Raw genomic sequence first — 12,742 nt, 5'->3', positions numbered from 1 at the left:
AACCGTAGGAGCTGGCCAGATAGGCAAGGGCAGAGCAAGTACTTCTGCCTAGGTAATATTAGTACAGTTCATGATGAAGACTGTCAGGAGCTGTACATGCTGTTCAGTGGTCACTCAAGAAGTCAAACAGCAGCAAAAATGCTCTTCCTTGGTGGAAGAGCAAATGTTCTAATGACAGCTGTAATTTTAAATTCAAAGGGTAAGGAAGACCTTTAGAAAAAACATAGGAAGGGAGCTTTTTGCACTCATACCAAAGAGTGCACAAGATACTGTTCGTGCATTTTGGCACAGATACTTGTGCTCTCTCTGCTTCCTCTCACTCTGCCCCTCTTCTTGCCCTAAGCTATCGTTCCTATAACCTCACCTCCTTGACACACGCAGCTGTCCCCTCCTCTCCACCTACTCTGAACCAGCCAGTAGTGATTGGACTGGAATGAAAATCCAAGAAAGCTGGCTCTTAAAAAATATGGATTTGCCCTCTGTAGTAGTTACTTATGTAACTAAAAGGTTTTACTTTTTTATGCTTGTTTTCCTTTTGTTCTTATTGCTTACACTGGCTCTGCAGTTTGCGGCTACAACCCTAATTCCTAGTATGAGGAATGTGCAGATTTGCCCAGGACTTTCCAATTTAAGTCAGTACATGTACATAATCAAGTTCTAGTATTCAGATTTTTGTAAATTGCTTATCAGTGTCTCACACTTACAAAATTACTCAAAGGAACTTCTCAGAAGTTCTCTTCCCAAAGCCTGGAGCCTCTCAGCTTTTCTTTTTCCTGAAAAGTGCTCACAGTTCTAGAACCTGGTGGTTCAACATCAGAAGGCCAATAGCAACACAAGTACAATTAAAACAAAAATCCTCATGACATTTATGATAATAGATACATATTTGGCATTGGCATTGTGGATTTATGTATCTATAATTTTCTGAATTATTATAACCTATTGCCTCCTTGAGATGTTCCACAACAAAGCAGCCTGAAAGAAAAGCCTATTTTTTCCATAATAATTTGTATTTGAAGAGGTGGTTAAAGGAATAGGAGGGTAGCTAAGGAGATTCAGGTCTCTCTGTCTTTCATTAATACTAAGCCAAACAATTCAAATTCCAAAATTTCATTACAGGCCTTAATCACAAATGAAATGTTTCAAATACTTGTACTGCTTCCAGTAACCTCTTTCTCTTCTCATAAAATTCCCCCCAAGGAGAGTGAAGCTTAAATACTGAGGGGTCTGAGTACAGTACCAGTTATCTCCTAAAGTGGAGACAATGTTGTTTGTATTCAAGCATGAATTCCCATGACATTTAACAGAGTTAATTTTATCTTTATTTGGTATTATGAATTTTGCCTCGTTCTGTTCACTCTGTGGCTTTCTTTAAAATGCTCCTCAAATTTCACTGGCACTGGACCATTGTTGGTGATTGCTGCCACATGCCTGTCTAGCATAAAAACATCTTTACTACTTCAGAAAGTATATATTTAACAGCTTGGAGATATTTGCATCTGGCTTGGTATTATGGCAAGTTACACTCATTGCGAGAGCTGTTCATTTGGTTTTAATGAGTTTAAGCTACAGCTTGCAGTCAAGGAACTACTTGAACTTAATAACATAGCAAATAAATGAATTGTTGTACTGCTCAACTCTGTTCTGTCTGCGTAGTTTGATGTGCACTAGTTAAAAATTTTCCCACACTCACATTAACCATGGAAAATAAAAGGGGGCTTCCATAGTGGTGTTGGTATCTTCTGTTTGCATCAACTTCAGTTTTAAAACAGCAGCATGTAGATATGCATTCCAACAGCAAAATTTAAACAATGCATGTTGAAACGTTTATTGATGAGGTGTAAGGGGAGAATATATCATTAATAAGTCTGCATGCAAAGGAGGGAGATCCTCCCACCTCTAATGTACAAATAATTGTAATTTTCATTTATTTTTTAGAATGGCCACTGTGTGCCTGAAATAAAGTAGTTTAATGATGAAATACATGTCAAAAGAATTTATTCAGTGATCGCTTTGCTAACATTGGTATCCTTTCTTCCCTACAGGTATTTCTGTAACAAAGAAGACACATACATGTAAGTAATACCTTTTGATTTGGCCTTCTTTTACAAGTGGTATTTATGTTAGGCTGTGCTGTGGGACTCAGACTGTTAGGTGTCAGTCTGGTCTGAGAAGCCTCTGTTTTAAAAATTCTGGTGGGTTTTCTGCTTTAGAGTGGTTCCAGTCCTGAAATGTCATCTAAATGAATATACAGTGTGTGTGTGTGTGTCTATATATGTGTTCACATATGTGTTAAGTCAGAGGGCAGAAAAAGAAAGTTGTGAGGAAAGGCAGAATTCTTTATTCTAGTGTGCATAACTTAGAGCTAGCTGATAAGTAACATATCCAGAAAATACAGGTGAGAATGGTTATATTTTTATATGTCTGTTACATGTGCAACAATTCAAATAAAAATAAATTATTTGATTGAAAGTCTTCTGTCCCTGCCTATGCAATAATATGTAAGGTGAATCATTCTGTGCTTGTGCTTAAGGAGCTCTTGATGAAAACAAGGAGGTTACTGTTTTGCTCTCAACCATATAAACAGTCCTTGTAAATGGCAACTTTGAAAATGGATGTGGATGTGTGCATTTACTTACGTATACATTTATTCCGAGTCTTCTTCAAAGACATCCTTATTGGGGATCAACTCTCATCTACTCTGCAGTGAGTTAAAAGCACAATTCCAAGAAAATGTTATGATTTGTAGCTGAAGGAGTTACACTGAGATTCTTTGGATACTGTAGAAGTTTGGAAATCTGGTAGTGCAGGAATTGTACTTGCCCAGCGTCTGAAAGAGGAGTAGGCTAAAGGTGAGGCTGTTAGTCTCATGAAAGCTTTCTAACAAAACAGGTGGTAGGCTGCCCAAAATTTACAAGGGTGTATACATTTTAAGAGGGTTATGCATTTGGAGTATGTTCACTGCAGCTTCTAGGGTTAAAGTGGTGTTATAAAGGGTCTTATATTAATTTCATTCCTATTTCATTCCTGCTTTTCATTATTCAAGTAATGAAAAATCTGTCTTGGATTACGAATTGTCACCGCATAGAGTTACAAAATACAGTTGCTTGATTTAAGAATTTCAAATGAGAAGCTGATTTGTATGACTTTTGAAGCAAATGTTAAATGTCACAAACTTTTAGAGCATGCCAGTGCTCCTCTGCTTAGGTGGGCTTGCTGCTTAACACATTCTTAGGGTCAAATCATCTTTGGCTGAATGCATGTATGGTTTCCATTCAACTTAGTGGGAGCTACAGATAGGCATCTGAGGGCAGAATTTGACCCTTACATTTTGGATGAATATTTGAGCTCACACTGATTGAGATTGACAGTACAGGAGACTGAAGTCCTCTGTATATCCGCAGGCCAGGCATTGTACAGACAGCTTCCTTGCACAGCCTTGCCCATGAGCTCAACCCTGGTCTGGAGCGACCACCCTCTCTAGAGGTGGTAAGTAATTTGGGATTTATGCTAGCTCAGTCTAGGGCCTCTCTTGAATAGAGGCTAATGACTCTACATGGTGGTTTCTAACACTCCACCTGGAAGTCAGCTGAAACCACCCTGTATATTTTGTATACAGAGTGCCATGTACTGACTCACTAGAAGAGTCACATCTCTAGTTCCAGTATTTGCTACTTTTTGTAGGGAAGATTGAATAGTCACCACAGACCTAAAGAGCGTAGGAAATACGCTCTTAAGCCATGCCAGACTAATAAAATGTTGTCATCATGTATATCTTGTGGATGCTATGTTTGAGGCCTATGATGAAAAAAAGATTTATTCATCAACTGTGTTAGATGATTAGCTACTGTTCACCATATATGGCCTTTAATCTAGTTAAGACAGAAATTAGGGTCCCAGAGTCTTCTATGCTGAGAAGTCTGTTTGTGTTAATCTAAGAGAACTGTCAAAGAGTGGTTCCCCGATTTGTTAATCAGTTGTCATGCAATTGCTGAAGCATGAATAAAAAAGTTCCCTGAATAATGGAAAGATAAGCTTGCCCATTAAGAAAGGATTAAAATAGAATGAGCAATATGCTCTAATTGGCATCGTGAAAATGGAGACTATGTTTGCTAGCAAATATGTATGAGGTTTCATTCAGTTTTGGTTGAAGTTCTTGTAGAATTTATTCCTGTTATGACGAATTCTCATAGAGCAGGAATTATTTGAAATGTGCATCTTCATAATTTCAGCATCACACACAATAAGCGTTCTTTTTTCCTTATTGCCTAGAAGTTTTTAAATTATTGAAGTAGACATCAGAGTTCACAGTTTTACAATGACCTGGAAAAATGATCTATATAAACACCTAAATGCGAAAATTAAAACTCAGATCTGAGTTGCTAGCAACGACAAATGACAAGGAGAGGGTTTCTGTGTATCAGGTCCATCTAGAGTTTACTTATCATTGTATCAGTATATACAACATATCCAAATCAAGTTACATAGTGGAATTTCTGAAAAAAAATCAAAAAACATTCTTACAGACACTTTGTGAAGTGTATATACATTTTCTGCACTGCTGTTTAGAAATATGGATGAAGTCTTCTTATTCCAAGTTTACAATGTATGGCATATGAAGGTGCTGACTGACTGTAAACCAGCACTTACTTCTAATCACCTTTTGACTTAATTAGTGGAGGATAATGCCAGAAGGTTTGATACACTATGCATTTGAAACATCAGATTAATCCTTTTCAGACTTCATTCACATAGCCACTTTATTTGTGCAGGTTTTGAAATCAGTGGTGGTCTGTCTCCACTACTTAATTCTTCCTGGTTTTATTGTTTGAGATTTGGGAAATTTTTTACTCCTTTCTCAGCATTAGTCTGTGACAAAAGTGTTCTGTCAACTGATGTCAGCTACTGATGGCAGGTGGTGATGGCAGGTGCTTAGGTCATTTCTGAATCTAACGGTAGTTCAGTATTTGTACACATGCAACACAGTGCTGAAGAATTACAGGTCTTTCAAAATGAAACTAGCTAAATAAACCTGAGAGACTTTCGCTCTTCTTGATATAAGGATTTTATCCAAATATTCTGTCCATTAGCTGCTTCTCCACATCCTCTCTTTATCAGAGTTTGAGCATTACAAAACCTGCCATTTTTAAACTAGGAGTGTGATACTCTTCCAAGCAGTATGAAGGGAATAAATTTTGTCCAACCCAAAATGCAGTTTTTCCCTCAGTAGATTAAACAAGCTTTTGAAGTAAAAATTCATGCCTTCTGTCTATTTATAGAACCATTTGCTCCTGGGCTCACATGGAGATTTGTTAGGTTAACCATCACCTTATATAACCTTTAGTCTAGCTAAGCCAGATGGTAGAGGCCAAGTTCTATCTCATATTCCATACAAAGTGGGCCTTATGGGTGTTTCAGTTCTTTTCTGTCTCAAGAAAGATATGACTGACACTCAGAATCTTTTCTGATCCTTTAACTTGCAGTAATATTTGTGATACAACCCTCTTCCTCTCAAGTTTCATGCTCTGAATAGAAAAGTAATCCAGGTGAGTGGTAACTTTGATGCACAGCTTCAGCCTTTTTGTAAATTTAGATGGGTGTTGTTGTACCAGTGATAAAGATCTGAAATTCTTCAGAACAGAAGGCTGCAAAGGACATGGCATTTAGTGCCTACTGACCTGGGTTTATGCTCACTCCTGGAGTGTGCAGTGTTTTATTTCTGGCATCTTAAATCTAAATCTTGCCATACTTCATGCAATGAGTTTGATGGCCTCTACCAGACCACTTGTGACTCAGAACTACCACACAAATAAATTACCTTATTTTTCTCCAGGTAATTTTTTATATCTTGGGTACTGACTTTTTAAAATGAATTTGACTTGACTGCCTATCAGAGTTATAGGGTGGTTTCTTGTGGATGTACACAGAAGGCTAATATTGTAATGAATCCATGATGTAATGGAACCTTCTTTCTCTTGCTATTTGAATTGCAATGAAACAGAGTTAGGAAATTCAGAGGAGTTTGATTACATAGCTGGAGTTCATATCTGCATAGAGGTCCAGGTACATTTGGTTATTTGCTTACCTGACACTTCAGGTAAGAAAAAACGCATAGATGTTGCAAGCCCTCCTTTCACACAATTTTCTGTCCATGTCTTCAGAAGAGATGGAGATGCAAGAGCTCCCACCATCCCTTGGTACATTGTTGTGCAGCAGAGAAGAATCGGGAGCCCTAGCTCCTAGTGACACGTACTTGTCAGTGCAGAGGCAGGGACCTGCGGGGGTGCTCTTACCTCGACTAGATTAATCCAGGTGCTACTTTGAACTCCTTGGGTTTAACTTTGCAGTGACAGTGCACCTACAGATTGCTGTCAACACACAGTGTAGATGATGGCCCCTTGTGAGCTGAGTCCAAAACTGACAACTGCCTACTTCATGCACTTAGACTAAATTATCACCATTTGGAGAGAAAGAGCAGGTTTCTTTTTGGGCAGTCCCAGTGATGGATAGTCAAATACATCAGTCCTGTACCTGGACCAGCTCACTTTTCAGGGAAATTTAAGACCTACTGGCTCAGTCTGTTCTCATACACCTTTATGCTAAGTATTTACCTTATTGGCAATGGAACCTTTTGGTTGTGTTACTTTGCCACTATGCTTTCCTAAATCCCTGACTCAGCAGAGTCAGACATTAAAGGCTGCTGCAAAATGGTGTTCAAAAAGTGCACCTCATTCTCTGTTCACAGCAATCTGATCAGTTAAGCTGTTGGGAGGTTCAGCTTCATCTCAAACATACATGTATCGAATGCTTTCCTAGAATTAGGCCAGGGCATCTGTAACTTCTCAGTACCTGGACAGGTTTGGTGTGGACTGTCACATTTCAGCATGCTACTACCACTTGTTACGTACTCCCTGAACTACCCCAGGTTTTGACACTTGCTTCTTTATTCCGTGTCTCTGCCTGGTAACATGTGATAATGGCAGAAATGGTGTCTGGTGATTGTGCTTTCTAGATTGTATTGTGGTATGTATGACAGTAGAGAAAACCACTATTAATGATCCATGGACTAATTTTGTTTATCCTTTATTACCTACCTTTGCTTGTAACACAGATGTACTTCAGTATCACATTCAGGACTGTATATTTTAGATTTTCATAACCCAAGATATGTCCAGATTTAACAGAACATACATCAAAACCATCTATAGATTAAGACTCCTTTGTGACTCTAAGACATTTGCCATTTATTTCAGTATTTATCCCAGACTTGGGACTTCTCTGCTCAAAATTATCTTTGAGGATAAATCCTCAAATCTTTGGATTTACCAAAATAATTATTCTAGAGTAATTTTTCTTAAATGGCTATGTCAGTAGGCATGTCTGTATGAATTCCTTAATTTTGGATAAAATATTCCGTACACTGAAATTATCCTTATAATAATTTCAGGCAGATAAGAAAATAAATGTTTCCAAAGCTAGGAACTGAAATTAATAACATGAGCCCCTGCTGGAAAATTAAGTGGGTACTGTGTGCTTTTAATTTCTATCACTAAATGAAAGCATTTGCATGAAACTGGCAACTTCGTTCGCAAACGGTGGAGGTAAACCCGTATTTTCTGCTATCTGAGATCCCACATCAAGCACCTATCCCAAGCCCTTCCCTCACTCCCACATCAAGATCTGGGACTATTCTTACACTCATCTTATAGCAAGTGTTGGTCTAGAGAAGTATCTTGACTCTATATACTTCAGTGAGACTTACTGTCGGCTTAAGTGGTCAGTTCATGTTTCAAGTTTACACTGCAGTTGGAAGTATATTTGATTATACCACAGGGAGATCAACTTGACTGTATACTGCCTGCTATATGTAACAAGACCTCAAAAGTTGGAGTGTCAAAGTTCAGGTGTCTGAATCGATACCCATTATCCTGACAAGCCCCTAAGACTTTTGACGAGCTTGGAGCGCTGTATCTTCATTGCTGAGGCAGCACGAGTAGCCAAAAGAAGTGAGTGTCTTGTTCTTTAAGCATAGGTATGCTCTTAATACTGTACTGAGCAGAGATTCATTCCTAAATCGTGCCCTTCATATGTTTGGCTCTAAGCAGTTGCTAAGAAAAGGGCATCGCTTGTTATAAACTAAGAGGCTGATTTGGGGCAGGATATAGCTCTTCACCTTCTCGGATCTCCAAATATCCTACAATTGTTTTTCACCAAAGTTCTAAAAGCATATTAAGGTTTGCAGCTTAATTGAACCCAATACCTGGATTTCTCTTTCTCTCTAATTTTATTTTCCACCTTATATTTATAGCCACTGCTCAAGATCTCTCGAAGTTTGTTAGTTATTTAGCATAATTGCATTGTAGGGAAAATAACGGTGATTTTTTTTTTTCCTGATGTGATTTATAATTGCTTAGTACATGTACTGTGCATTGTATTGTCTACTTCACTTCATATGTTTCAAGTGCCAGCTAAAGTAAGTAAATGATAGTTTTCCCTCACAAAATAGGAACCTGCAGAAAACTGATAGTTAACAGGATCTGCTGTTAGCACCAAGGCCTAAAGAGAACAGGTGAAAACTAAACCCTGTCCCCTGAGGCCAATAAAATAGCTGTTTGGTCCCCTGTGTGTAACCTCCTAATAACTTTACTGGGCAGCCTTAAGATCCCTTGGGGGCTTCTCTGCAAGAGCACTCCCTCTCTTTGTTCAGATTGCTTATTAAAAATGATTTTATAATGAAGTTGCCTCAAATAGCAGCTACTTTCCTACTTGTCCTTGAAGCACTGTTTGCCCTGGTGAAGAATACGAAGACAACTATCTAGGGCTTTTCTCTTGTTCAAAACTTTTACTGAACTACTGTTACACTTGATTTTTTTTTTTCTTTTTTCCTGTGAGCCAAAGAAAACTTCTTCGTCAGCAGCTAGATATTGTACCTTTAATTCCACTTTGAAGCCATCCCTATAAAATGTTTGTTTTGGGTGCCAGCATCATCAATGTATCAGTTTTATTCCCTGCCACACAAAACACTATGTCAGTGACTTGTTTGTTGCCTGAGATAGAATGAATGTTGCCTTCTTGTGGTGACCAAGTACAGGGACAAAGATGAAGGCATTGTCAAATAATGAGGAAAGGAGGGAATATTTTTTAAATTGGAAAATGTTACTGGCTGGCTTGAGAGAAGGGGTGCAGAGTGACAATGCTGCATGTGAATGTGTGACTTTCATGGCACGGATATAGGTGGAAATGTGTGGATGCTCTAGTTCTTCATGGTAGGTCTATAGCAGTGAAACGTTTTCTCTATGACAGTTCTGATATTTGTGAGAGAGACTGTCCCTTTGCACATGTGGAAGCAGCTGTGGGTAAAACATCGGGAGAACGTTTTATTAATGCGTGTTTTATGCCCACACAGAATAACTGGTGAGAGGTGAGACAAATCTGGTGCCTCTGATCTTCTATCAGCTACCCAAAAGCTTGGCTTCTGCCTGGGCCCCAACCCTTTGGCACAGTTGGAAGGAACATTTCATTTTCTCTAAGGCTGATAGAACAGGCAATTAAATGCACTGTCCTGGAAGTCCCATGGGGAACTCTGTCTATTAGCTGCACTTGAAGCTAGTGTCAGGTCTCTTCTCTGGTTCTGTTGTGAGTATATGAAGCAGCTTCTACCTACATGAGATTTTGGCTGTAACCATTAATTATGGACCAGTTTTCTGGTAAATACCTTAATACAGGGGGTGGTTGTGCCTTTATAGCGAAGTAGCATGCAAACTACAGCAAGGTAAAAAACTGCAAATGGATGAAAATTAAATTTGGCACCTGAAGACAGATAAGCATTTGCAAAATGTTAATCATGCAGTATTAAAATGTCTGTGTGTGTGTATGCTGGATTATAGTTCAGATACTTCTAAATTATGGTTACCTAGCAAACTCAGTTAGAGAAGGCAGAAGAAAGGAAGTGATCTTAAATTGTGTAGGTCTTTATCTGGAAGTAAGTCCTGACCCTTTCCATGCCTCTAATACATGTTAACAGAGGTTATAAAACAATAAATTCCAATTCTGCTCACACTTCATTTCTTTTTCTGGTCTGTCCTCTGGCAGTGTGCAAGATGGGCAGAGACATTCTCTTTCATGTTCAAAAAATGATTTGGAGGCTCATATTTTAAGGAATGATGAAGTGCCAGGAGAGCATCAGGAGGTGTCTGATATTAAGACCTAAATTCTGTCAGTGTGGTTGATGGATATTACGAGGTTGTGGGTGTGACTCAAAAATAAATTTAAACTCCTTTTGGATATAGGTGGTGAATACATCGGGAGCATCTACAGTAATCTCTTATACCAAAGTCTTGCCTTGTAATTCCTTAGAAAGTTGTTCCTATACCTTTTGTACCCTTCTCTTTTCTACCTATTAATTCATAAGGCCATTTGTCTGTTGTTAAAAATACTGAATTAAATCATGAAAACCTCTTGTGCCTTGTGCAAAGCACTCTAACAGAGAAAGCATAAGACTGATCTGAATACTATTGCAGCTGTTTTAAGGATTCCTGATGACTGAAACATGCTTTGATCAGCCCTTAAAACATATTATCTCTTTTTTTTTTTTCCTGTATTTAAAGTCTCCTGTCTTTAGAACTCACAGCTTTTATATGAAGTTAATGTTTCCAGCTTCATAAGAACACCGATCCACAATTTTGGTATGGTCATTGGTTACAGAAGAGAACTAACTGTGTTGTGGGCTGAATGTAAACTCGAAAATATGTGATACTCTCCACACTCTTAAGACTTGAATCCAACTCTGAGAGCAGTAGAAGTTTTTCTTGGCAAAGTCATGAAGTTAAATGTTTTTTGCAGTTTTTGAGTAGCTTGGGCACCAGAAAACTGACAGATGAGACTTCTCCAGATCTGCTTTTGCATTCTGAATATTTTTCAATGCAAACAATGTGAAAATAGGAAGTGTTACTGCTCATAACTTTCTTCTTTAATATGTGGGTCGCATATTTTGGCTCTGAATAGTCTGATTCTAGGCAGCTCTAACTATACATACAGAGAAATACCAATATGCTGGAAGCCTTTTGACAACATCCTTTGCAATAGTTTCCTAAGAGATAATTGTTCTTAGTAAACAAGTCTTGTGAAAGAGCGTATCAGTTTGATTTGAACAGTTCCCTGAAGTCACCTCAGTCTTTATAGAAAGGTAAATCTTTGTGAATGGATTGCTACTAAATACAGCAAAGTGTTGGGGTTAAATTAGGATTAAAATTAAGATTAAAACACAATCTTTAGGTCTGGTTCAAAGATCAAAAGTCAAAGTGTTTTCCCAAAGTAGGTGTTTTATTCCCATGGACATATCACCACTACCTTTTTGTCACACATTGAGAAGAATCTGTCCTTAGAGCTTTCTGCTCACATTCATTTTGCTTCATGACATTGTTTCTTATAATAAAATATTGCATTTTTGTTGTAGTAAGGCTGAATTCTAATGATTCTAAAGCAAGCTCAGTCATATGGACTTCTCCAAGGTTGGTATCTGAACCAAAAAAAGCACATTTTATTATCTGAATTTTGAAACCAGGGACTGATTCCATCATTCCTAATAGACTCATTTATTTGACAGTGCATTGCTAGACTTGTGCTGTTGCCATTCTGAAACAACTATTGAACCTGAAAAGGGCTTTTCAATGTGTGTTGATGGCTAACCTTATTAGGACTGTAAAAATATTGGAAGTTTTTGCAGTCCTTCTCTGAGAACATTAACCTAAAATTATTTAAATGTTGACCCCAGCTGGGAACAGAGTTTCATGCAGACAACATGTAAGGCAGTCTCTCATGGCAGATCAGGTAGTCACCCTAACTCATGCTGAATAGCTTATTCTTAGTCTTTTCACCAAACGATGATGATATTTGTAAAGCTCTTATTTTAAAAACAGTTTTTACTGGTCAGAGTTTTTCTCCTTTTCTCTAAGTCTCCTAACATGATGAAGTGTAGTAATCAATGCTTACCTAAAAAGGATGAAAAGCCTCAAAGGGCAGTATGGGTCAGTCTGAAGAACTAAAATTTGTGGTTGAAAAGTAGGAACAGAAACAGGTTAGCCCAAAATTAAATAGGATCCCGATAGAATTTGGGATACAGACTTCTTAAAATTCAACTTTCTTTTTATTCATAACAGTTCAATAGTTTTGAGGTATATTGATTAAACGCTACATCTGTGTGTATATTGGTTAATGGGTGGGGAGGGGAGCAGGCAGGGAAAACAGTGCAGAGAACGTATCAGAGATCCTACCAGATCTGAGTTATAGTTAAGTAGGAGGACAGGTGATCCTTGGTATGGATTCTTTTATATGGATCAAAAGGTAGTGAGATACTTTGGCTCAAGTTTCTGAGTACATAAATGCCATCTGCATTTATGTTTTTAATATGTTTGAACATGGTGCCTGGTGTTATTTTAGTATAGGGGAGTAGTTGAATTTCCTGTTGTATTTTAGTAGTTGTGTTTCAGTTTAAAACAGAAGAAATATAGCGCTTCCATGATACAACAACGCAATTTTTTCTGTAATACCATAATGATTTCCTTTCAATCAACTGTATATGCACTATCAAAGCATAGTTAAAATACACATGATTTGGCATATACGGGTGTGCTAATTAGCGCAGATTGAAATAAGCATTACAATAGTGAAAATACTTTTTTCTAAGTGTGTTTTACACAAAGAGAGATGGAGAGGGATAGAGTCAGTAAGTACCAAAATTACA

The 12,742-nt window shown here is 37.9% G+C and overlaps 1 protein-coding gene across 2 annotated transcripts in view; it reads left to right on the top strand.

Moving 5' to 3' along the window:
* RORA (RAR related orphan receptor A) overlaps positions 1-12,742 on the top strand; it is a 373,598-nt gene that overhangs the window by 260,986 nt on the left and 99,870 nt on the right. For both annotated transcript variants that reach the window (XM_074917720.1, XM_074917717.1), the window contains exon 2: positions 2,046-2,075. In XM_074917720.1, the coding sequence (XP_074773821.1) occupies positions 2,046-2,075 (30 nt within the window). The remainder of the gene's footprint in view (positions 1-2,045; positions 2,076-12,742) is intronic.

This window comes from Athene noctua, chromosome 13, assembly GCF_965140245.1.
Source record: "Athene noctua chromosome 13, bAthNoc1.hap1.1, whole genome shotgun sequence".
Lineage (NCBI taxonomy): Eukaryota > Metazoa > Chordata > Aves > Strigiformes > Strigidae > Athene > Athene noctua.
This window is presented reverse-complemented; position numbering and strand designations above follow the sequence as displayed.